Source organism: Hordeum vulgare, chromosome 7H (genome assembly GCF_904849725.1).
Source record: "Hordeum vulgare subsp. vulgare chromosome 7H, MorexV3_pseudomolecules_assembly, whole genome shotgun sequence".
NCBI classification, from domain to species: domain Eukaryota; kingdom Viridiplantae; phylum Streptophyta; class Magnoliopsida; order Poales; family Poaceae; genus Hordeum; species Hordeum vulgare.
This window is the reverse complement of record NC_058524.1, coordinates 47,749,459-47,775,751: the sequence shown is the minus strand read 5'-3', so window position 1 is coordinate 47,775,751 and position 26,293 is coordinate 47,749,459. Positions and strand designations below refer to the sequence as shown.

The window sequence follows — 26,293 nt, the reverse complement described above, 5'->3', positions numbered from 1 at the left end:
TGTATTTAAGATCATCCGGAAAATCAAAAGAGATCGTGCATCCCGGCCCCCTCCCGCCCCATAAACCCTGGTAGATACATTACCCACATTCCTGCAATCACACATAACCTTATTATGCCCTCCATATTTAGGAGAAATTGAAGTCATTTATGTGTTACCATATGCGCTGGATTTATCAATTGACTAATACAATTGAAGACATAACTTGATTTGCGCAAAGACGACTTATATATTCATATACGTAACTTGATTTCATCACTTCGATACTGTCATTACTTCAATATTTTTGTTCAAGAATCAGTTGATACCACACAATTATGAGGTGATAACACGTCAAATATACTCCAGCTATTAATTTTGAATCATTAATTATCCTCTATTTTTTCTGGTACAGTAGTGTATGTATTTAAGATCATCCGGAAAATCAAAAGAGATCGCACATCCCCCTCCCGCCCCATAAACCCTGGTAGATACATTACCCACATTCCTGCAATCTCACATAACCTTATTATGCCCTCCATATTCAGCAGAAATTGAAGTCATTTATGTGTTACCACATGCGCTGGATTTATCAATTGACTAATACAGTACATGTCAAGAATAAGACATAACACATCAATTGTTTGTGCCATATAAAGAGTACGCGGTATCGATCCTATTCCAGCATTCCCATCATCTTCCTTGTGTACCTGTGTGTGGCTTAAGAAATGGCGTCCTTTACAGATCTCGCAGCACAACTTCTCTTGCTCGCCACCCTCTTTCCTACACTCACACTATGCTATATCAATCCAGCTACCACAAGCACACACCAAAACGCCACAAAATCATCTGCTTATAGTTCTTACATCGTGCTTGTCCAGCCACCACCCTCGAATGCAGGCCAAGGCGCACACCACCAGTGGCACGAGTCTTTCTTGTCGAGCTCGTTGGCAGGTGACTCTAGCGAGTCACGCCTCCTCTACTCCTACACCGAGGTGTTCAACGGCTTCGCCGCGAGGCTCACCGACGCCGAACTCGACATGGTGTCCAAGAAGCCAGGGTTTGTGCGTGCATTCCCGGACCAAACGCTGCAGCTAATGACCACCCACACTCCAGAGTTCCTTGGGCTAAGGAATGGCACCGGGTTCTGGAGCCAGGCTGACTACGGGAAGGGAGTCATCATCGGGCTGCTCGACAGTGGCATCTATGCCGCGCACGCTTCCTTCGATGACCACGGTGTTCCACCACCCCCGGCAAGGTGGAAGGGCTCGTGCGACGCGGCCCGGTGCAACAACAAGCTTATCGGCGCCAAGTCACTCATTGGGGCAGGTGATGACTCTGACGACGAACAAGGGCACGGAACACACACCTCATCCACGGCCGCCGGAAACTTCGTAACCGGCGCATCATACAATGGCGTGGGCACAGGCACCGCGGCCGGAATTGCCCCGGGCGCCCACATCGCCATGTATAAGGTATGTGTTACTCGTGAGTGCAAGGCATCTGCCATACTGGCCGGACTAGAAGAGGCCATCAAGGATGGGGTGGACCTGCTCTCCCTCTCCATTGGCGGCAGCACCAGCGCCAGCTTCGATCAGGACCCCATATCTATTGGCGCGTTCAGTGCCGTGTCCAAGGGCATCCTCGTGGTGTGCGCCGCCGGCAACAACGGCCCGACTCAGCGCTCCGTCACCAACGAAGCACCGTGGTTGCTCACGGTCGCCGCCAGCTCCGTGGATCGGAGCTTCGGCGCCAACATCCATCTCGGCAACGGCAAGAGCATTGACGGAGAAGCACTTACCCAGACAGCGAATCCAAGCTCAAAGTTGCACTCTCTCCTCTACTCCGAGGAATGGCGGTACTGCAATTACGAGTATGATAGCAGCATCACTGGTAAGATCCTCGTCTGCAAGGATAATAAGTCGAGGGCTCAACGGTCCAAAATCGGCAGCATAGTTGGCGCCGGCGCGGCAGGAGTCGTGTTGTTCAACGACGGAATCGCCGGCTACACCACCATTGTTGCGGATTTCAGCTCCAGCGTTGTACAAGTGACCGCGGCCGATGGCGAGGCCCTGACAGCTTACATCGCGTCGACGGGCAACAGCTCTGTGGCATCTCTCGCGTACAACGGTACACAGTTTGGCGTCCGCCCTGCCCCCGTCGTGGCCTCGTTCTCTTCCCGTGGCCCAAGCTCACTCTCCCCCAACATCCTGAAGCCGGACATACTGGCACCGGGCCTCAACATCCTTGCTGCTTGGCCGTCGAAAACGGGCCATGGGCAGGGCCCTTTCAACATCATATCAGGCACATCCATGGCGACGCCGCATGTGAGTGGTGTCGCGGCGCTCATCAAGGGCATCCATCCTGACTGGTCGCCGGCCACCATCAAGTCTGCCATCATGACAACGTCGGACATCGTTAACGGTACCGGCGGCTCGATCTTGGACGAGCAGCATAGGAAGGCCGGCGTGTACGACACAGGCGCCGGCCATGTAAACCCGGCGAGAGCCGCCGACCCTGGCTTGGTGTATGACCTCAGCGTCACTGACTACGCTGGCTACATCTGCTGGCTCCTTGGTGACAGAGGCCTAGCAACCATAGTGGGCAACTCCAGTTTGACCTGCGCGAAGCTGCCCAAGGTCGAGGACGTGCAGCTTAATTACCCGACCATAACCGTGCCGCTGACATCGACGCAGTTCACCGTCAACCGGACTGTGACAAACGTCGGGCCGGCAGGTTCAACATTCAAGGCCAAAGTGGAGGTGCCGAGGTCTCTGACGGTGCGTGTCGTCCCGGAGACGATGTCCTTCTCCAAAACCGGAGAGAAGAAGACCTACAGTGTGTCCGTGAGCGGCCATGGCCTGGGCAAAGAGCTCTACGTGGAGGGAACCTTGAGCTGGGTGTCGGAGAAGCATGTCGTGCGTAGCCCCATCGTCGCTCTCGTCGCAGTCGCAGGAGGTGATACTGCTCCGGCGCCATCACCATGAACGGTGTCCATGCCATGAGAATGAGATGGATAGCAGCTGTTTTCTTTGTCCTTGTGTTCAATTCATTTTCGGTTTAATTACTGTTGCGTCAAACATAAACAACAATAATGGAATAGGAATCTGCATCGTCTCATATATGTCAATTCTTGATGGTGTAGAGTTTGAATATTCTCTTTATTTGTTTTCCTTTTGCACTGCATAATTGCAGATCACATTCACCTTGTTCCGTTACTCTGACGAGCCTGTATATAGTCACCACCAGCAACATGCCACCACTCCTTCCTCACTCCCTTTATATTAACAGTCTTGTCAAGTCTCGGTCGACCGAGACTTCGTTAAGTCTCAGTCAATGCTATATCTGTGAGATCTTACATTAATATCTGTGTAAAAAAATTCATTTTTTTTGTTTTATATGTTATGTCATTTGACTAAGATTTAGTTAAATCTCAGTCGACTAAGACCTAGCCATACTAAATTGAACGAGACTGTTATTTTCCAGTAGGCAGGAAAATAGAGTCAGATCCACACTGCTCGGTTGTCGTTCGATGAGCCCTAATGGAGAAGGCGAGAAGGGGATCGGGAGGCTGAAAGATGGCGTGCATGCCTCGTATTCGGGTCAAGCCACGCCAGCCGAGTGCATGCATGTTTCTTTCACATGCATGTGTGTATGAATCACGTAATTATAAGTAGAAGTTTTACCTTTCACCGGCTGATCCGCATGATTCATCCGCTGTTCGCTCGTCCGTTGGATCTCGCCTCGATTTGATCGCGAACTGTTTCCTGAAACTGGATCGTTGTTTCAGAAAACTGCCCAGTCCGTGCATCCGCCTCCGCCTCGGCCCCGACGACCTCGCGCCGCCGGCTTGCTGCGTCTCGCCGCCCCTCCGTCACCGGCCTGTTGCGGCCCCGTCACCCCTACACCGTCGGCCTGCTGTGGCTCTGCCGCCCCCTCCGTCGTCGGCCTGCTGCGGCCCGGCCACTCCTCCGCGCGCCCCTGCTCGCCCTCCGCCACCGCCCCACCGACGTCCCCGCCCCGTCGCCCTGCCCGTCGCCCTTCGTCGTTGGGGCAGCTCCGCAACTGGCATGCAACATCTCTGCAACGGGGTCGTGGTTTCTGCAACTCAGCCATTGTTTCAGGAGTTACATAAAAAATATTTTCTGCAGCGCGACCGTTGTTTCAGGAATTTTTTTTACAGCACGCTCGTTGTTTTCGCAACGCGGCTATTGTTTCTGCAACTCGACCTCTGTTTCAGGAACTATTAGGTGCGGGGACATAGATCAGACGGCTGCATCGATACATCCAACGGCCGTTGTGGTGGCGGATGTTTACTAAACATCCGCCGTTGGACGTGTAGCAGCCCGCTAATTATAAAGCGGGTAACTTTTTTTAGAAACCTAACAAATTCAACTGGGCAGCAAAGCACGCACAAACCTTCTACCCACGATCTCAAATTCTTTGTTCTTGAGTTCAGGGTCATCGACGTAATTTACATATTTTTAGTACCGCGGCTGACCGGTGGGGCGGCTGCATCTCCATGTATGACGCGATGATGTGCACACTCCGGAAACATGTCCACACTCAACTCCAACACAGTGCTCCCCCCGATCTGCCGTGGTAGTATAAGCCTTTCCGCCCGCGCGACGGCGAGAGCGAGAGCGAGCAAGAAATGGGGATGCAGCCGCAGACAGAGCAAGGATGGGGCAGGGGCAGCGCCGCCGCGGCGGCCAAGGAAATGGAGGAGGAGCCGCACATTGAGCGGCTTCCCGCCGACCTCCTCGCGCACGTGCTCTCGCTCCTCTCCTCCTTCCACGACCTCGCCATGTACGTATTGTGCTACCAGTCATGGACGCGCCATGATTCCCAAGCTTGCAGCGTCGTCGTGTTGTGTGATGACTGATGACACGCTTATCTTCTGGTCGTCGCAGGGCCGGGGGAGTGAGCCGACGGTGGCGCCAGGCCGTGGGACAGTCGCTGGCGTCGCGGCGGCGGCTGAGCTTCGCGGGGCAGCGCACGGGCGACGACTCCGCCGCCCGCCTCGTGCGCGCCGCCGTCAACCTCCGAGACCTCGACGTGTGAGTAGATTGGTTATTGGTTGCTGGTAAAATCGAACTGCATGCACTTGCTGCAGTTTTTCAAGCTTTAGTTTTTCTGACTCTGTCTTTCTGGCCGTTAATTTTCTTGGAGAAGTTCGCGGGGCTGCTGGGGCTGCCACATTACCGACGATGGACTGCTGCAGATCTCTACGGCGGAGTGCGTCGGCAAGCTGACGGCGATCTCGCTGTGGGGATTGGCCGGGATCACTGACAATGGCGTCGTTCGTCTGGTATATATATATGCTCTGTTTTCTCTTCTTCTTTTTTCGGATTCAACTGCTTGTTTTCTCTTAATGTGATGGCAATAGCACAAGGATTTCAATATGGAACTGTAAAGTCGTAGGATGTCCTCATAAATTTATTGAGCCGGAGCTTTCGTAATAATTCGTTGTCGGATCAAGTAATTGACCGCAGTAGCTTTCCATTCTGAACCAACAGAAATGTTCAGTATTTTTTTAGGGACAGAAATGTTTAGTTAAATGTATACCCTTCTGCATAAATATACTTATAGCCTCGTTTTTAGGGGAATGCTTATAGCCTCTAAATAATGCTTATTTCCTCATAAGTACTCTTTCATTTCTTTTTGCATAATAAAAATGGTGTTTATGCATTTATGTAATTTGTTAAAAATATTATTTAAATACTGAGAGAACTGATTTTTTTTTTTATGATTCTGTGATGGTGGGACATGCTTTATAATGCAACGGTTACCCTAAAAAATAATTTCTTTTGTATAACCCTTGGATATTAAAATGAAACCCTAATGAATTGAACTAGACAAGTTAATCCACACCGCAAATGATATCTTCAGTTCTCTTTTTTTTTCCTGCGGGTAGTATCTTCAATTCACCTAAAATGGGACATATTCAATTAACTTTTTTATGTGGTTTTCCCAACATTCTTTTGCAGGTTTCAAGAGCCCATTCTTTGCAGCACCTCAATATTGGTGGAACATTTATCACCGATGAATCGTTGCATGCGGTTGCAAACAACTGCACAAATCTGAAGGTATGTCTTTCTGGCTAAATTTTAGGGTGCTAGGGGGCAAATGGCAGCCTTAGAAACAGTTGATGAGACATGAGAGCCTGCCTCAGCACGAAACGAACAAAGTCAAACTTCATTTAAAACATTATAAGTGTTGAGTAAATAGGCAATTTTCCGAGTAGATTAATCCACAAAATAATAACTAGCATGGCATTGACTAGACTAATGACATACTGATGTTGAGCTAACCTAGCACATACTACGCATATAGTGGATACATCTATGCAAACAAGTAGTACTGCTAGAATAAATACGAACAAGAGGATAAACGAGTCATACCCTCCAATCGGCCAGTTGGCCGTAGCAGCAGCAGCGGCGGCGGCGGCAGAGGCAGTATCCTCTGCCGTCTTCTTTTCGGCTTCCTCGCGGAGACGATCAGCTTCGCTTGGTGAAGACATGGCGATGACGAGGGCGACGCGGACGTAGACGAAGCAGACGGACGGAGGCGAGCAGTCGCGTGATCGCTCCCCAAAAACCTAATCGCCCCTCTCCCGTACAGGAACCGGAGAGGCGAGGTTTCGGAGGCCTGCTCTCCCGTCGACCGTGTACGCGGTAAACGGGACGGAGCAAAAATAAGCGCGTAGGTATGAGCTCGGCTCATTCCCGCAACCCGCGGCGCGTCGTGACGAGGCGTGGCGTGGCGTGGCGAGGCGGGCGGCGGAGGAGGAGTGCGCGAGGGCACCTTCTCTTCTCACTCTCCAATAGCATGTGGAAGAGAGACCCTTATAAAGGGGTCCAAACTCTCCTCCACTAGCGGGGTGGGACTAAACTCCCACCACCTTGCCATGCCACCACCTACATGGGCCCTTTAGATTTTTCTGAAATTCTCTAGTGGGCCTAAGGCCCACCTCCAAATTTCAACAATAAGCACTGAAGCCATTAATAAAACGAACATATGACGCAGTCTGTTAGAGTGTCCGAACATACTTTGAATTTTCACTCAGTTCTTGGGTCCTGCCTGCGTGCACGCAAGGAATAACGTGCTGAGTTTTCTTGTGCAGAGCATCATGCTGTGGAGCTGCCGCCATGTCACGGCGGCCGGCCTGGTGGCGCTGGTGAGCAAGTGCCCCGATCTGGCGTGCATCAACGTCGGCGGGATGAGGGTGTCGCCGGAGAGCTTCGCTGGCCTGCTCTCCATCAGCCCTGGTCTGAGGATCAGGTCCGTCCCGGAGATCGTGAAAGCCAGCGTGCAGGTTTCATGAAGGAAAAGTGCTGCCGTAATCCAGTGGTTCATGGAACTGAAAATGCAAAGATTCATGAGAGTGATTTGTGGCGTTTTTTGTTCCTGGTGTATTCATTCTCTGTCTCTATGTGACTTGTGTTACAGCGAATAAAATTTGGGGTTGCCGCCCATAACCCACCTATATTTTCCCAGAAAATCATGCATACAAAAACCCTATCAGAGCATGGTTAATAGTATAGCCAACTGCTGGCTGTAAGCAGTCTTATAGCTCATCTTATAGCTAGTTTGTACAATAGTTAGCTATAAAAAAATACTACTTTTATCATATATGACCCGCCTTTCATTCTCACAAAGCACCTAGGAGCACGTGCAAGAGCTAGCTCTTCACGAAGAGTCCGCTTTCCTTCTCTCTCATCTTCTCTCTCATCCAACTCAGTAAAAATATAGTATTTTAATCCTTACAGCCTGCTGACGGTACCTTGTTGTACTTGCTCTCAAGGTTCACTTGTTATGTTGAGGCGACCAGCATCTATTTGTAATTGGCGGACCATTCTGAGCACGATTATAGCCACTGGGGATTAAAAAAGTCAATGCTCAGAAATACATGCTTGCGGGTGTGGTTTAGTTTGAATTTTGTAAAAGAAAATGCGGGGAAAGAACTTTAATTTGTAAAATTCACATAGTTAACCGAAGGAGGACGTGGTTGGGGTAGGCGGCAGTAGCTTGGATTTCCACACGTGCCGTCCTGAGAGGAACACTAGCACCCTTTATATCTTCCTCACCGATAAAATAACCATCATTTTACAGTTTTACGATGAAAAAGTGTCCCAAACAAACTACGTAAACACGGCAAACCCTTACAAATTTTTAAGGGGCACGGTAAAAGTGCCCCTCCGACCGCAAAGGCAAAGATATTCGTCGGCATAGTCAGTCGGCTTGAAGGGTTTTAGAGCATATCAAAAAAATTGTACAGCTATACGAGTGATTACATATGGCGGGGTCCGGCTGACTATGCCGACAAATATCTTGGCATTTGCGAAGATACTACAATAGAGTCAGTGCGTAGATTGGTCGAAGTGATCGTCCGCGTCTTTGGCCCTGTCTATCTTCATGCACCCAACGAGGAAGACACAAAAAAGTTGATGGCAGCAGGTGAGAGGAGAGGTTGGATTGGTATGCTATGAAACGTTGATTGCATGCATTGGACTTGGAAAAACTGCCCGAAGGCATGGTACTGGCAGTATTATGACAAGTCTCGTGATGTAACAATTATGCTAGAAGCCATAGCATCCGGAGATTTATGGATTTGACATTCCTTTTTTGGTATATTCTGGGTACTCTCAATGATATCAATATGTTGCAAAGGTCTCATTTGTTTGCTAGACTTGCTAGTGGTGATGATCCTGCTTGCAACTACATGGTCAATGGGCATGAGTCCACCTAGGGATAATATCTTGCAGATGGTATTTATCCTTTTTGGTGTACATTTGTCAAGAGCATAAAAAAATCCAGCATTAGAAAGTATGTTGAATTTGCAAAGGTATAAGAGGCTGCCTGAAAAGATATTGAAAAAGCCTTTAGAGTTTTGCAATCAAGGTTTGTCATTGTTCGTGGTTGTCGAAGATGAGAGGGGTATGAACTTGGAATTCTTTTACGACAATGTTGATAGCCGTGTGAAGCCAGCTAGAGATCCTGACCGCATACAACATTTCTTCAAACATACCGGCAAATTGAGCATGCAAACATCCACTACCAGCTTCAGGAGGAACTTATAGAGCATCATTGGCAAAGGCATGGGCAGTTATTTCTGCCCTTTTTTCATTCATATCATTTAGTTCATGTCTGATTTGCATCATTGTTGTATTCAAAATAATTTTTGTATTGAATTATTATTTTATTTTGGTGATTTGAATAATTATTGTAATCTGAATGATTGTTGTATTATGATTTGGATATTTGATCTTATGTTTAATATTCACATTTGAGTCAAATCCAGCAAATACCATGTTTTTTATGGGCTGGCGAGGGATGCAGCGGAACAGAAACCGCATGGCGGAACTGTAAAACATAATATTTTGTTTTACGGTTCTGCAATGCGGGTTCTGTTCTACCGCGGCCCTCGTCGGCCCGTAAAAGCGTTTCCTGAAAATTGCAATGCGCGATACCGATCCGTAATATAAGGGCTATACTAGAGTTGCTCTTAGGACCATGGTGTGTGTGTCTGCCCATGTGTTCCTCCATGAAGCATGGCCTTCTTCGGCGAGTGAGGTAACACTAGATGATTTTGGCTAGGTTGGTGCTTTTCGAGTCCTATGTCTAGATCTCCGGGGTGAAAACTCTAGGTCAAACCTTTGAGGATTGCACCTGGGCATTTACATTCTTGCATATCATTCCTTGTTGAAGTCATTGCTTTGAAGATTGCTCATACGTGCTTTTTGGGGCAAATCCCAAGTACACTAGATGAAACCATGGTATTCCACATGAGCATATAAAATAATTCTATCCTATGCATGCAAACAAGAATGGGTCGCATTCCATTATTAATTTATTATAAGCGGTGATATCTCAACATTACGGCTCACATTCGCAAGGTTAAGATACTTGTTAGAATATTTGCTCTAGAGAATTCATTAGAATATATGAACCTGCACAAATTGACACAAATATATATTTTACACACTATATAATTTATGCAATTGTAGAAAATGAAATTGAAATAGAATTTTATTATAGTAAATAAGTTAAATTTAACGTAAGTAACTTTTTCAATGTGTAACAATAACACTACAACTGATATTGAACAGTAATATTATCCCATTAATTATGTCACATAATTAATAAATAATTGTACTCATTCAGGAAGTAGTGTGATAGAAAATAAGTACAAAATTTTAGTATAACAAATATTTATCTTAATATTTAACAGTCCTTAGACAGGTCTATCTAATAAACATGCATAAAAGGAGATTATCATTCGCCTCAAACGACTCAATTTGGTGCATGGTCCAAAGGCAGAATAGCATGGGTTCACATACAAATGGTTGTAGGCAGGCACGGTGAAACATTGACCTGTCTAATAACCTTAAAGATTTGACACACGGAAGTAAGAAACTTGAAAATTCAGAAAGCCAAAAAAGTTCAATGGATCAGAAGCTCGTCTAATGCATCGCATGCTTCCCATGAACCATATGTAAACTCTGGAGTAACTGTTTTGTAATCCCTAACTTGTTTATTATATGATTGTCACGAACTAGAAACCCCTGGAAATCTTCCTCCGAACACTACATAACACTTAACCTATCATGACGGAAGAGTAACAATTTAAGCAACAACAATGAAACATATTAGATATGTAACATGAGAAAGCATGCAATCACACGACATAAGAAGTTCATCCTACCACTATTATGGTGTCCTCCTACCACCACATCCAAAGAGGATGTAATTAATGCTAAAACCACAACTTCATCCTACGATTAGTATGGTGTTTTCTTACCACTACTTCTTAAACAAGGTATAACAACACAAGTTCGCCATAAAAATGAGGGTTAGTGTATACCAACTCGTCAAAAATATATAGACAAACAATATCATCGAAACCTTAGCTGCTACAAAATATATATCATCATCGCTGTTGAGGATCATGCACGCGCTCACAACACCAGAAACAACACTCTTAGTTGCTCTTACCTAGCCATGTACTGATTTAGAGCACCCTATGATCATCTGCCATGGCAACAAACCCAACACCCCTGAGCCTCATTGTCCAGCGGGTGGCTCAAAGAAGCCATCAGAGCCTCTGGGATGAAGTCATATTGGTCCATGATAATGTTGTAGAGTTCAGTGTGGACGTCGACCGACTTGTTCTACCTAATGGTGGTTGCCATCTCCTGATGGACTCATCATGCTGCTTAAGACGCTCAGCTCATCCTCCATCAAGCCTCCCTCTTCCTCTTCCTATCAAGCACAAGAATGTGCTCGCCACCCTTATCAGGACCATCTAGAATGATGGTCTCTGACTCCTCGGTGTCTAGATAGTTAGGAAAGGAGAACTGAGCGGCTCGTCGGAGCCCATGGCATGCTTGCCGGTTGCTAGCATAAAGGAGATGATGTGTTGCATCTGGGCATAGTTCTGGATGGGTGTGTTGAGAAACTCTGCTTCTTTGGGGTGGTCCTAAGAAAGAAACACAACATGGTTAGTTGTGACAACACAATGCTTGACAGGCTTAAACAAGGGGTACGTGAGCTAACCATGATGTGGCCTTGGTAGTGCGCTACCTCGAGCAGGTGGTCTGATCCCATGAGGCACCACTAATATCTCTGAGCTTAGACACTTGGATCCATCTAGCTTTCTACTCCTAAGGTGGTTGTAGACCTAGGTGGCGGTGACCTCCTCGCCATAGAACTTGAGAACACCTACTTGGTAACAATGTTCAAGTACACCTCCTTGAATCTCTTGTTATTCCTAACCCCACTAGCTATGATCTCGCACATCTTGTTAACAACGAACGTGGACACAAACGGCTATCATTTCACGGAGTTCCCCCTACCATCCTTCTTTGTCGTAGCGGTCGTCTTTTGTGCAGTAGCAACAATAGCATTTGGATCAATCAGCAAAACTATTGTAGGTACAAAATGAAGAGCCATATCAGAGCCCTCGAACACATCTGAATTAGGAGGCATATGGTCCTTGATGGGAGGATGGGAGTCCTCGACATAGAACATTGGGAACCGGCTATCGAACATGACAATGGTCTGACTAAATTTTTTGCATGCTCATGTCCTACGATCGTAGCACAAACATGGACAATAAGCATAACACACACTACAAAATCATCTTGTTTAACACAGCATGATATGAGTACCACAAGTCAACTAGCATGTTACCAATCCATGAAGTTCAACACACTAGCTGCCACAAAACAACATGCATGTAACCAATCCATGGAGTTCAATACATGGCCACACACCAACAAGCATGCTACCACTCCGTCACAAGTAGCTACCAATCCTTGCTGACATGGATACAACCCTAGCATGCTACAAATTCATCACCACTAGCTATCAGATCATCACATTCACAGGAAGTGTATAATGCTACAAGATGGTCACAGATCTAGCTAAAACGAGTACAAAGAAGGGCATGATTGAACTAACAGATGCTCGGTGCAACTCGAAGGAGGCACGGAATAGGTCGGAGAAGAGGAGGACACGAAGCATCCTTGCCGTGTTTCGTCGGCAGGAGAAGAAGCGCAGCTTACCTGCTTGTCGATGTCAATCAGCATTGGAGGGAAAGCTGGAAAGGGGGGAGGGGTGGCGGGAGTTTGGACGGTAAGGTGAAGTTGGCTACATAGGACGACCAAATCGGCAGGAGGAGACCCCAATTCCTCCCACTGTTTCGAAGACACGCCTGAGCTCGCGCCATCTCCATGGTCGCATGAACTCGCTGTCGCGTTTCCCTCCCCTACATCAGTTGAGCTTAGTTCGCTAGACACTATCAATTCAACCGTTTCTAACGGACCTAACTTAAAGTTGCTTTAAAGTCCGTATGATGAGGCAAAACAATGAATGCGGACAATCAAACGGCCCAATTTACACGTCCATATGTTGGAGCCAATCGATTGCAATGGTACGCTTCCCTCCCTGGGTCGAGAACTGCGGCGCCTTCTTCCATTCCATGCTGCCAATCCCTGCCTTCTGTGTTGTAGCATCGCCATCTCGTCGATCCGGTCGCTCATCCTTACCTGAAGCGGCGGGCAGTAGTAGCCAGCAAACAAGTCGTGCTATGTTGGGTGGCTAGCTCGTGTGCGCTGAAGCGACTGGTTGGTGGCTGCGTGTGACTCTCGTGCGTGAAGCTGGCCGGTCGACTGCTCCTCTTTGGCTAATGGGCTCCTTGGGTCTATTGGCCAGTTATATCTTTCACGTATACGCAATTTATATTTCTGCATAATTTTTTGGATGTAAGTCTGTACTTCCATGACCCATGGTGGATCCAACAGTGACTGCAACTGTGGTGGTTTCATGCTTTTTTTACTTTCGGTCTATGCAAGGAGGTGAGAGTATCTACAACCAGATTTGACAAATCGAATGGTGATCGGGCATGTCTTAAATTTGCTACTCTGCATCATTTTTCAACCCCTAGATTCATACAAAGAATGCAAAAAAATGAACTAAAATCTATGTATTACCCTAACTATCGTCGAAGATGTCCACAATGTGGGTGACGGGTGCCTGGTAGACCGGCGTGTAGGAGGGCTCCGGCTCCTCCTCGACCTCATCCAAGTAGGTGAGTATCTTCGCCTCCTCCGTCGCCTGCTACGTCTCCATCTCTGTCGATTGCAGCGTCTGGCCTTCGCTTCCGACTCCGAGCGGATGGATCGAGGATGGCTTGGTGCTTCGTTTGCAGATCCGCGGCCCTAGCATCCTTCACATCCTTCGTCCGCTCCTCCTTCTCCTCCAGATCCACTGCATCCGAAGGTATCCCTGCGGCGATCCAAGCTTTGAGCCTTGGCCGAATCTGCTCAAGGAGGTGCAGTCGGCTCTCCGGCGTTAGAAAGTTGCGGCACGATGAGGCCATGGCTTAAATAGTTGGGCTAGGGACGACAGTGGCGGACAGAGAGTGGAAAGTACAGCGGCGATGGACGGGAGAAGGAAAATGTGGAGGGTTAGGGTTTCGGTACCGGCAGTCGGCTTAAATAGTTGGGCTAGGGACTACGTGATATGCCAGAACAGGGCCACGCAGTGTTCACACCCCCGCCGAAGGAGGCCTCCGTCGGACCGCCAGGCTTCTGAACAAGTGGGTCCAAGATGTCAGACCGACGTGGCGGACGCGTCTGGGCATGCCTTGGCACCCCATATATGTCTCATATTTGAGCTGAATATGAGGAATATCGGTTAGTCCACACGTTCAAGGCCCGTATAATATGATTATATTTTTATGACCGGTTAGTGATCGAGTGACTTGTTCGGGCGTTTAAAATGAGTTTGGGAGGTTCGGATATAGATGTTCTAAGGGTAATGTCCAAATTGCATGTTTTTGAAGTCATTGGTTTTACTTAAAAGATCATTACAGATAAACCAGATACACACAATACAAATCTCTCCAAGGACCTGATTTTTCTTATTATTTTGCTATAAGCAATTTGTCCGTGCTTTCATGGGCTATTTTTTAGCAGGATATATAATAAGTATACCGCAAGAAGGCCACCCGGTATGAGTGGTTAAAGCATCTATAACCGGAAGTATCTAACCTGAGCGCATCTACAGCTAGACCCCTCGTACTCATCTTAAACGTCCGATCAGACCGTCTGGTCACCGCCGGTCACATAAACACGATCCAACCAAACCCCTCAAATGGGCCTCAAATGCTGGGGGGCTGACCGGCACCCGTCATATCCATCCCAAATACGGAACACATATGAGGGAGCCCGGGCGAGTCCGGACACACCCACTTGGCCCGCATCAACCCCACATATATTCTTCTCATCCATACGTCAGACAAACCCTAGCCACTTTACTTCACTCCCCTCCACTCTCATCCGTCACCCTAGCTCACCTCCGACGATCTCCAGCCTTCTTCGGCTGGGAGGGAAGCGAATCCGACACCGACCAGTCCGGATCCATCGACTCGGAGGGTCATCCCCTGCGGATTGAAGAGGCAATGGCGGTTCACATTGCACTCCCCCACTCCCACGAGAACAACACCCAGCCGACGACACGATCTTTTTGCCATGACTTCATAGCGTCTGCTCAACGGGTGCTCGATTCCTCTTGGGCGGGATCATCTAGGTCCCGACGGGCGGATCCATCGACCGGACTGGCGGCCTTCGTGTCCCACCAGGAACGGGCTGCCCCGCCGTGGGAAGGAGAGGATAAGGGTCGCCGAGGTCTATCTCGCTGAGGAAATGGCGAAGGCAGTTGATGCGGCGGCGCGGGCGAACGAAGAGGAGGAATCCATTCGCGACCACATTTTTAAGAAACAACAAAGGAGGAACACACGCGCCCTCTCCCGTGAGCAGAATTGAACGGTCCATGAAATGGTCGGTCTACCACCGAAGGAGGTGGACGAGGTGAGCGACGGCGAGGACAACCCCGGTGACCAAATGTGTACGTGGGTCATGACCGAACAGACATCAAAATTTGACATTTGTAACCGCAAACTATTTTTAAAACAGCAAGTCCATGCAAACACGTGCACTTCGATCATTTTAAACAAACATAAATTTGTTGCACACAAATACAAACAGTTCATACTTAAAAGTGCATGATTCAAACATATTTTAAATATAAATATTGTTCATAGTGTATAATCAATAAATTAGAGGCGAAGTTTACTGATTTTCAGTGTGGACCTACGTATGCTCCAAAAGTTCATCCAGAAGTAGCATATGAATATGTTGATCTTGCAGTTGCCCGATACATCTTAAGAAAATTGGCAATGCTCTCAGCCTTTTGTTCTGGTAGACGGACCTGAACACCGGGCTTCTCAAAACCATGTGCGTGTGGTGTCCCTTTATCCTCATCCTCGGCAATCATGTTATGAAAAATTGTTTCTGGTTCCACATCATTGTAACTCCACGAACAATATTCCTAATAAGCTTGAAGCACTCTAAACACCCTCTCCACATCTTTCCTAGATGCCTCTTGCATTGTTGCAAAGCAGGATTTGTTTGTTGACTTGGGGATCAGATATGGTATTGACAAACGCCGTCCACTGAGGATAGATACCATCGACAAGATAGTACCCCATGTTATAGTTGTAACCGTTGACGATATAGTTGCATGAAGATCGTTGGAGTATACTGATGTCACTGTGTATGAACCTAGCGTGCTAAAGAAAGCATGTCAAATTCATAGGTCCTGTAATGCCAATGCTTTAAGTATGATAGTGGCTTCTTGGACATGACCTTGGTATTACACATGACAGGTGCATGCAATCAACTGAACCTAGCATACCGGAAAATCCTCTTGCTGCTCCAATTGCCAAGAATTATTCTTTGTTCTCAACAGTTGGCTCTCTAAGGTATTCTAATCATAACATCTTCACCATAGTGCGTGCAAATTGCACCGTGGTGTCCAAGCCTGTGGTTTCCCCCATCTGGATTTTTGCATTGATTACATGTGTTGCTTTACCATAAGCAAGTATCCCAAGAGCAACAATGCATTTCTACAGAGGAGAGAAAGATAGTTCTCGGCAACAATCCTTCTTGAGCTTGAAGTTGTCATGAACCTTCTCCATGCCTTCCACTAGCCGCAAGAATAAGTTTTTGCTCATCCAGTACAGATGACGAAAGAAAGTTTCATGGAAGGTTGGGACAGCCGCGAAGTAGTCTGTGAACACAAGCCATGCACTGGCAATCCTATCATGCGAAATCACCCTTCGGCCCTTGATGTAACCCTTGAAGTTTAGGGTGTGCTCCTCTGCTTCTCAAGCTCCTCTTGGATGCTCATCATCATCATTATTCGGTGCCATTCGGACGACGCGATGAACCCATTGGATATGAATTCATCAAGATCATCATTTCCGTAGCCATCATTCCACAATGGATCCATTGGTGACCTAGAAGTAATGGCCAAAAGGATCAAAAACCGGCTCAGTCATTTCATCAACACATGTAAGAAAATATAAGGGAGTTCGATTTACTGGGGCGGCTTCCGATGGCGGCAACCTTGTTCGGTGTCGACCTAGTTGGTGGTGGTGTGCGTTGCGGCGTCCGGTGGCGAAGCTCTGAGTTGGGGATGGCGCCAGAGCATCGATACCGACGGAAGTCTAGTGACGGCAATGCGAAGGAGGACAAAGAAAAGGAAGAGGAGAGTGGTCCTAGGGCAAGGAGAGGGGATGCGGATATGAAGGATTTGCATGAACCACATCGGTCAGTCCTTCATGGCGAGCGTGTCCCGGGTGTGTCTGGGTCTCCCCATATCCAACCCCGATTTGACCTGGATACGGGGAGTGTCAGTCAGTACGGACGTTTGAACCGGTTGGGTGGTGTTTTTTGGTACAGACAGTAACCAGGTTGCATGTCTTGACGTAACATGAATCCCAACGGTCAGTCCTTCATGGCAGGTCTCCTCATATCCATCCCCGATTTGGCCTGAGTACGGTGAGTGTCGGTCAGTCCGGACGTTTGTACCGGCTATGACGAGGTCGGTTGGGTGATGTTTTTTCGTCCGAACAGTGATCATGTAGTCTCCCGTGACGTTTGGAATGGATATGAGAGGTCTGCTTGTACATGCTCTTAGCTATCAAGCAACCAGAACAAAAACTACTGCACAACAGGGTTCATCAATCAAGAGCAAGGGGGAAAACAGAGTTCATCGATCAAGGAGCTGCGCACGGGACAACAACCAGAAATATTAGGAAGGCCGAGTTTTCATAATCCTGCAGTCCTAATCTAGTCTCCCAACTAATACAGCTCTGTACGGTTGTACAGCTCTAGGGACCTATCAGCAATTCATCGATCCTTTTTCAAACGTGGCGGGCATGGGCAGGGCGGCCGCACGGCGCCGCCCCGTCCGCACGATCCAAAGGCCACAACCGTGCGGCAGGAACATAGATCAGAAGCCCCGTCCCCGCTTTGCGTCCATTCGCACGTCGCGTCGCCCTCCCGCCCGCCGGCCCGCACCACCTTCACGTGAGCCTTCGCGACGCTGCCGGCCTGCCGCTAGTAGTATAGTCCTCTCCTGCCCGCTTTCCTCCTCGCGACCGGCTGGGGAGCCAGAGCGCGAGCTCGAGAAGCAAGCGCGCGCGCAGGAGATGGCGGGAGACGACGCCCTGACCGGCGGCGCCACGGCGGAGGAGGAGCCGCACGTCGAGCGGCTTCCGGCCGACATCCTCGCCCAGGTCCTCTCCCTCCTCCCCTCCTTCCACGACCTCTCCATGTAAGAACCAAGAACGCACCCACCTTGATTTCCACGGACGGGAGAGGATGCCATCAAGCGCAAGCTTGGATTGACTCTGCTCTATCTTGAATTTGGTCGTCGTCGTCGTTCGCCAGGGCCGGGGGAGTGAGCCGGCGGTGGCGCCGCGCGGTGGGCCGGTCACTGGCGACGCGGCGGAGGCTGAGCTTCGCGGGGCAGCGCACCGGCGACGAGTCCACCGCGCGCCTCGTCCGCGCCGCCGTCAACCTCCGCGACCTCGACATGTATGTGAATTGATCGGTCGATGGCCCGAACAATCATGGCCAATCCAACAGTCAATTCCCGCCACGCATCCCCAATTAGCTTAATTACGTACGTACATCTTTCTAACTCTCTCCGCCCGTTCTTGGAGTTCACGAAGCTGCTGGGGATGCCAGATCACGGACCAGGGCCTGCTCGACATCTCCACGGCGGCGTGCGTCGGCAACCTCACCTCCGTCTCGCTGTGGGGGCTGGCCGGGATCACTGACAAGGGCGTTGTTCATCTGGTAAATAAATAATTTCCCCCATCGATTTTTCTCCATGGATCGAACTTTTGATGACACATGCCGACCAAAATGTCAAATTGATGGTACTGCGTGCTCATCGATCCTATCCACCGGCTAGCCGCTAGCTATTGCTATCATAGTGTAGAAGGTGGATTTGGATTCTGGATTCTAAGGTCGCGTCGCGCGGGATGTCGTCAGGCATACTATTACGACGTTGCTTTCAGAGCAATTCATTGTGCAGGTCAATGTGTGGACAATATTATATGCTTATCAGAACCATTTATTATGTGGGTCTGAAGAATCGTATGATGCATGGTTCCCAATTTTTCAAAACAAATGAAAGTTTAATTAATCCATTGGTTTATGTCGAAAAGGTCAAAATAATAATAATTGGCAAGTTAATCCGGGCTACAAGAAATCTGTACTTTCTTGTGATACTTACCAATAGGAATTTGTCAAACCTATTACTCTGCAGGTTTCAAGGGCTCATTCTTTGCAGCACCTGAACATTGGTGGGACATTCATCACTGACGAATCACTCTATGCAGTTGCGGACAGTTGTTCAAATCTGAAGGTATGTATTGTTTCTCTTCTCTGAACTTTACTGCTTCCTTTGAAACAGCCCTCGTGCAGCAAGCTGTATCTGATAAATTTTCTAGAAATAAAAGGGCCTAAAAGCACGGTATTTTATAGTTCGAAATATCAAGTGCCATATGCAGTTCATGATTAAAAAAAGGGACAGTTAATTGTACATGTCATGCAAGTAGGTTAGTTGGACCCATCATGGAAAATGAACTAACTGTCTTTATTCAAGCTCAACTCTATGGATGGAGATAGGCTCATGATTATTGCATATCTTGGGTGCTGTTTTTGTTTTTACAGTTGAGCAACTCATTCCAAACTTTGTTGAGGTTCACAATTAAGGTTGCTTTTGGACTTCAATTAGCTTTATATGTTGATACTATTGAGAATTTCATTGGCCGGTAACTGGTTGGAGAGAATTGTTCACATGGAAATAGGAGAATATGCATCTCATTTTCTTTGAAATGTTCACAGAAAAACATCCAGATGGATCCCAAACTTTCTTTAAGCCCATCTTTTAAAAGACATTTCACATGTTTATATAGATGTGAAATCCAATTATTGGTATCTCCAAGCTTACATTGTTCTTTTATAGAAAAAAATGATGAAAAATTCAAATGAACAACATTAACATACATAACTTTAAATGCTAGATACTCATGCATGTTATGCACAATATGATAATGATACAAAGTAAAAAAAAATACACCCTACCGCATCCCAATTCCGGAGATAAAAAGTGGAAATTTGACCAAAGACGAACATGAACAATGTGATAGAGTGGTGGATACAATTTGAGAAACAATCTAGAAGTTGGTAACTCAAACGTTTTAGACATATTTATCTATAGTTACATCTAAACTTAGTAATCTTGCACTTTGGAGAACTCTATGAAGTTGTTTGGATTATACACTCTAGAATACTCTCCAAGGTCTTGAAGATACATATATTAGAATGTACAAGGACACACAAACATATTAGATAAGCATACATCAACATACTATAAACCTACAATAAAATGGATAAATTAATTTGTGAAGTAATGTGGTACTTTTGGTTTGCTTTGATGGGTAAAATTCCTTATAACAAAGATTTTCTTAAAAAAATCTCACTAAACTAAAACATGATTTCCGACAAATATAGTTACATTTTAGCTCAAGAAATATATTTACATGGGCATTATAATAATATGAATATGTGTGTGTTTCATAAATTTAGTGAATATTAAATAACATGAAATAAAAAAGTTTAGTATAAATATAAATGAACAATTTTTTAACCAATTTTACGAGATATGAAAAAGTGAAATTCAATTATTTTCTTAGAAAATTTATTAATTACTAGTTTTATGTTTATAAGTATCCAATTACTATATAATTTGCTTCATTTTGATCGATACTTATTGTGAAAATCATACATTTGAATATATGATTGTGATTAATATATATAAATATAAGTAAATACAAAAATGTACATAAATTTTATCCAATTAAATTATATTATAAATTAAGTAAATAAATTTATTTAGCGAAGTTTTAGTTCAATTACTTATGCCTTTAAAAATAATTAAATTTATATGTTTAGTTTGGAAAACATGTATTCTCTTAAAAAGATTATTTTGAAGGGTTAATGAGTTTAACCTAAATACAAAATATAAGTTGTATTATTAATAAATTTGAGATTTATTAAATTTAAATAATAGTTATTGAAGAAATAAATTGTTGGATTTTTTAAAGTGTGACTACTAAAATAATAAAAATATTTTTTTTGAATGGTTCATGAGTTTAAGAAAAACAATTCAGAATATAAGTTGTATCACAAAGAACTTCGGGATCTGCTTAATTTAGATTATATTTATGTCAGGAAAAGGTGTAGAATTTTTAAGTGTGATTACTAAACTAATAATATTATTTATATTTTTTGATTAAATATTTAAATTGGATATTCTTAAAATTAATAGATTTCAAACTATTTTGTATGAAAAATTCAAATAAATAAAATTATATATATAATATCAGTTTAGGAAAAGAATGAGTGTTACCAAAATTTATATAACGCTCAACGTAAAACTTGCGGTTACCTTTCGTGATGGCAGAGGCTAAGGTTTTGCAGGTACATAGGCTAGACAATTGATTACTATGATGTGGTCCTCAACTATAGGGGTATGGATTGACACTGAAAATATGGTTGGTTTTCATTTCGGAAGGAAGTGGAGTGGAAACTTTCCATCATTTCGAAAAAGAATGAAAACACATCTCAAATATGATTTTTTTTAATAAAACCGACAAAATAGCAGAAGAACAAATGGATCAGTGTTTTTCACTGGAACTACTGTAAAATTGAATTCTTGTCTATTCACACGTGGACTTCATCCTTTGTCAACCTAGCGCTCAAACCCAACCCATGTACACTCTTGGTCTTGGCCCAACCTAGTCCTATAAAAGAACTAATGCCACCTACTTATGCGATACTTATCCTTTTTTTTAGACTAAAAAAACTTATCTTTTTTTGCGTGGGTGATACTCATCCCTTTGACTACACGTCCTACTCCCATCCTCGAAGCATGTTCTTTTTGTTTTGTGGGGCTTCTCCATGCCTGTCCATCGGCGCACCACATTGCATATTTGTTGGCGAGTAACTCAATAAGTTGTTGCCTTGTTGGTTAATTGTGTTCTCTGTACGATTCTAGTGTTATCTGAAATTTTGGCAAACTTCGGTTGCCATATCTGTGTTGGCGTCACATTTTCTTTGCATTCATATTCATTTTTTATATTTCATATTCGTTTTTGCTTGAGCTAAAAATTAAAAGAAATATTACAATAAAAATAGAACACACATTTACATATATTTCCAATTCATTTACTCCTCTAGTTTTCATGAACTATGTTTTGCAGAGCATCATATTGTGGAGCTGCCGCCATGTGACGGAAGCCGGGTTGGTGGCGTTAGTGCACAAATGCCCAGAACTAGAGTGCATCAATGTTGGCGGGATGCGGGTGTCGCCGGAGAGCTTCGCGGGCCTGAAGTCCATCAGCCCCGCCCTGCGTATCAGGTCTATCCCACAGATCCTCAATGCGGACGTGCAGGTCGCCTGAAAGAAAAAGATACTCCTCTCCTGTATACCGCGATCCATCGCTCCATGGAAATTCAAGAATTAAGAGATTTATGTTGTTCTTGATTCATATTGTGTTGATGTGTTGAAAGTGTTGTACATATGTTGACTTGTACATGTTACAAAGAATAAAATGTAAGGCAGAAATACTCTGCAAAACTATACATCGGGACTGTTCAAAAAGTTGGATGTTGTACAGTTACAGACGCATAGTACCATTCATTTTAAGTTCAATTGTGAGATCAAATTGAAAAGTAAGTTCCTTTGACGGAGATGTGTGTGCTGGTGAACTGGGAAAAGGGATCTCAGCGTTTTCTTTTGAGTTATTTTGTTGTTTGGTATTCGATTCTTTAGCATTGCTTCAGTAATTGATGCTACAGTCTCTCACTTGGAACATGTGTTCTAACCTTCCAAGATCGGAACGTCTCACCGACCATAGGCTAACCTGTGAGACAAGGACGCGAACCCAACCAAAGTGGCAGCTGCCTCTGTTCTGACTGTCAATAGCCGCAGCAGAGTTTCGTGGGTTGGTTTGCTTTCACGCCATGCACTAGCGGCAAAATGAGCGTAGTTGACCTGTATGCAAAAAAAATAAAAAAAATCACAAAATGATCTATGTTCGAAACAAATTTACCCGTCTAACCTTTTGTGTGGGCCTGACACAAAGGCATGACACATGTAGTGTGGCGCCGTACTCTTAGGCGCCACACCCATTCACGTTTTACCAGGGCCCGCCCTAAGATTTCGCAGGCCCCGGCCCTGGACGAAACTATAACCGGGGGCTTCTTGATGTTAATATAAAAATAGTAATCAATATATGTTTATAACAAACGTTCCCAATAAATATATAAAGTCCATTGAACACAATTTTCATATCAAATAATTGCTACATACCACCTTTAATAAAAAAATCTAACTTTATTTACTTCTACTAGCAAAAGGGCCCGTGCGTTGCAACGGGAGAAAAAAACACCACACGCTTTTAATCTTTTATAATCATTTTGATTTATTAAAATAATAAGCTAACTAACTAATGTAGTCTGTCCTATCCTATTTTGTTGAGAAATTAACCCATCCATTGTCAATTTCACCATGATGAGAAATTGAGCGGAACAAGCAAAGTAAAACAAAGAGGCTACGTGAATTGATCAAGGGACTGTTATCTTATTTCACTCATGGGGTAGAGAATGTGGGATGAGATGACAAACTGAAGGTGGTGTTCCATTCTCTCTCTCTACAACAATGCAATCTTACATTCAATACATTCATTCATCAGCAAACAAATTCCCACAAAACAAAATTTCTTGCCGGTGCTTGGCACACGGTTGGAGGCATGGGGAGGGGGGGATCTCACCAGATGATGAGTTCCTGCCGGAGGAGGGGATACGATGACGGGATCAAGGGTTAGGCGCCTCTATCTGGCCATAAGGAGTCGCCGTTGCCGCGACATAACCTCGGAGTTCCCCGTATGAGCCATGGAGGTCCGCCTCCACCTGCAAGTACTTCGCTCCGCCGCGCCTTATCCGCGCGCCGCCGCCGTTCTGCATCGAGCAGACGCATCATCTAAGTCATTGTAGCTGTCGTGTTGATTTGATCCAGAAGCTCTGCTCGAGCGCCGAAACAGGGGCAACAAGCGGGCAGAGGTACGGCCGCGGAGGCGGGCGGGTTGAGATCGACAGTAGTGGTGGTTGAGGTCGGCCGCGGCGTCGAGTGGTGTGGCAGCGGCCTGGGCACAGGCCAGGGTGGACCAGGGTCGATGCGATGCGCTCGAGCGCCGCAACGGGGGCAGTGAGCGGGGAGAGGTATAGCCGCGGAGGCGGGTGGGTTGAGATCGGCAACGGTGGCGGTTGAGGTCGGCCGCAGCGGCGAGTGGTGTGGCGGCGGCTTGGGCACAGGCCAGGGTGGCCCAGGGTCGACGGGAGGAGGCGATGCGTACGGATATAATTTTTGCAGCGAATCATTTTTTTCCTTTTGCGTTGCAGATAAATGATGGAGCGCGGGTTGAATAACAAAAATTACAGGGGCTTTTTTATAAAAATGTCGTGATGGGTTTTCCGACGAAAGCAATAGCCGCTTTATTATTAGGTATAGATATAGATTATAAGCCGCCTCTCCACTGTTATCTCCCTTTCTCCAGTATTAAGATATCCCAATTTTTTGTATCAATAGATACCCGTGACAAAAAGAAAAATTATGTCTAAACTAACAGATTCTATACAACCCGTAAAAAAAAACAGATTCTATACAAGATGAATTAAATATGTGCTCGTGTAATCACTTACATTGTTTTCATCTGTTGGTGGCCCTTGTGTCCTTGTCTTCTGGATTAAGACTAGCAGTTCGGTCAGAATAAATGTCATGCCTCGATTTCTTGAACTCCTCATATTACTTTTCAAAAAGTAATAATTGGATCCGCTCTGTAACTATATAAACTCATCTGCCCGTTCTTTTCTTTATATTCACCGGATGCAGATGTTTTAGATGGCATGTCGTGCTAGAACATACAGAATCAAAAAATTAGTATATGGAAACTAACACTAGTTACAAAGTTGTTAAACCAATTTAATCAAATCTTACCTCGCATCAGACTATCAAAGCGGACTCACAAGTTCCAAATCCAATACCATCTCTTTCTGAACTGAGTATGTTGGCTTGGGCTTGTAGTGTAGATCCTTAAGCACGTCGGTCCTGCACAGGACCTTCTGATTGGCGATTGGTTAGAGCTGCAGGATAAGTCTGAGTGCTTGAGGAGTTCCCGAGAGTGGAGGGGCGAGGGGGTTGGGTGGGGTGGGGGATGAGGAAATTTTGACAGGAGATGTTGGCGAAATCACAGGAGATCCTCGAGATCAAATTCTGCTGCCGCACCAGGAGGGGATCTCAGCATTGCGAACACAGGACGAGATACACAATCTTTTTTCAACGAACCTCCCCATGTCAGTGCGCCCACTATTCACTTTGCCACTCAAGCCAGGCCCCAGTACATCACACGCACTTGATCGGGGGGCCCTCTGGCGTCGGGGGCTCGGGGCAGCCGCCCTGTTCGGACCATGCGTGTGTTTCACACCCGAGAGACCTAAGTCAGTGTGTGGCGCCTTACATTAGTGTGCAGCGTCTAGTGCACTGACAGGGCCGTCTCCAGAAATTTAGGGGCCCGGGGCGAATTCTAAAACGTGGCCTTAAATTTGGAAAATTTCATATAACTAAGATATACATTCATTTAATTATATTACTTCAAATGTATGTAATTTGGTACAATCTTTAGAAATGTTTCAGAAACTACTACTAAAAGAGTAAATGTGATACAAGTAGTAAACTAAACACATATTCTACCAAAAAGAAAAACAAAAGTCATGATTTAAACAATACATGAGTTATAAGCTCATCTTTATTGCGAATAAAACAAAATAGGACCGTACCTTGAAATTTGCACTGTATAAAAAATCGTTTATGACTGAGTAACTATCTCCGGAAAACTAATCGCAATGAAATCCATAGAACGTCTCCCCCGCAAAAAAAAATCCGTAGAACATCTGGCTTGCATCGTCCCAAATAAACATCTCCAAAAACAATTCTAGCAATCTATGTGGATTTTAAACTTTTGATTGCAAGGCATATAAAACAATTTATTATTGATTAGCCTGGCCAAAGTACAATGGCTAATACTATCTTATCAATTATCAGTGTGATTAGTTTCTGTACCAAAATTTAGAAAATAGAGAGCACATCTGCATGTATGATACTGTTAGCAGGACTGAAGGAGGTGCACCTTCATTTTCAGGATCCGTAGAAGCACATACATCTCCGTTTTCTATAGCAAAATTAAAAATTCAGAAGTCTACTATCTAAAGCAAATCGAATCAACCTGCAGCAAATAGGCCTCGAGCACTCACGTGAGGCTAGTTTA

The 26,293-nt window shown here is 45.6% G+C and overlaps 3 protein-coding genes across 4 annotated transcripts; all 3 read left to right on the top strand.

Moving 5' to 3' along the window:
• Positions 1–680: 680 nt before the first annotated feature.
• LOC123412240 (subtilisin-like protease 4) lies at positions 681–3,094 on the top strand. The gene has a single exon (XM_045105186.1). The coding sequence runs from the start codon at positions 708–710 to the stop codon at positions 2,964–2,966; it is 2,259 nt and encodes a 752-aa protein (XP_044961121.1). The 5' UTR covers positions 681–707; the 3' UTR covers positions 2,967–3,094.
• Positions 3,095–4,593: 1,499 nt separating this feature from the next.
• On the top strand, positions 4,594–7,514 carry LOC123412575 (F-box protein At5g67140-like). The gene is made up of 5 exons (XM_045105525.1): positions 4,594–4,788; positions 4,893–5,039; positions 5,155–5,290; positions 5,970–6,068; positions 7,106–7,514. Exons 1-5 carry the CDS (start codon positions 4,634–4,636, stop codon positions 7,304–7,306), a joined length of 738 nt encoding a protein of 245 aa, XP_044961460.1. The 5' UTR covers positions 4,594–4,633; the 3' UTR covers positions 7,307–7,514.
• Positions 7,515–17,755: 10,241 nt separating this feature from the next.
• LOC123411922 (F-box protein At5g67140-like) lies at positions 17,756–22,623 on the top strand. 2 transcript variants are annotated; one of them, XM_045104879.1, is made up of 5 exons: positions 17,756–18,168; positions 18,285–18,431; positions 18,569–18,695; positions 19,171–19,269; positions 22,172–22,623. In XM_045104879.1, exons 1-5 carry the CDS (start codon positions 17,771–17,773, stop codon positions 22,370–22,372), a joined length of 972 nt encoding a protein of 323 aa, XP_044960814.1. In that variant the 5' UTR covers positions 17,756–17,770; the 3' UTR covers positions 22,373–22,623. The 2 variants fall into 2 exon arrangements, with proteins under 2 accessions (XP_044960814.1, XP_044960813.1); XM_045104878.1 differs by having other exon boundaries at positions 18,560–18,695.
• Positions 22,624–26,293: the final 3,670 nt, after the last annotated feature.

Excerpts from the sequence above, each read along its gene's own strand:
- LOC123412240 (XM_045105186.1), top strand. The coding sequence starts at position 708 with ATGGCGTCCTTTACAGATCTCGCAGCACAACTTCTCTTGCTCGCCACC.
- LOC123412575 (XM_045105525.1), top strand. The coding sequence starts at position 4,634 with ATGGGGATGCAGCCGCAGACAGAGCAAGGATGGGGCAGGGGCAGCGCC. Across the intron at positions 5,040-5,154 it reads AACCTCCGAGACCTCGACGT|TTCGCGGGGCTGCTGGGGCT; the intron begins GTGAGTAGATTG and ends TTCTTGGAGAAG. Across the intron at positions 6,069-7,105 it reads ACAACTGCACAAATCTGAAG|AGCATCATGCTGTGGAGCTG; the intron begins GTATGTCTTTCT and ends TTTCTTGTGCAG.
- LOC123411922 (XM_045104878.1), top strand. The coding sequence starts at position 17,771 with ATGGGCAGGGCGGCCGCACGGCGCCGCCCCGTCCGCACGATCCAAAGG. Across the intron at positions 18,432-18,559 it reads AACCTCCGCGACCTCGACAT|TTCACGAAGCTGCTGGGGAT; the intron begins GTATGTGAATTG and ends CCGTTCTTGGAG. Across the intron at positions 19,270-22,171 it reads ACAGTTGTTCAAATCTGAAG|AGCATCATATTGTGGAGCTG; the intron begins GTATGTATTGTT and ends TATGTTTTGCAG.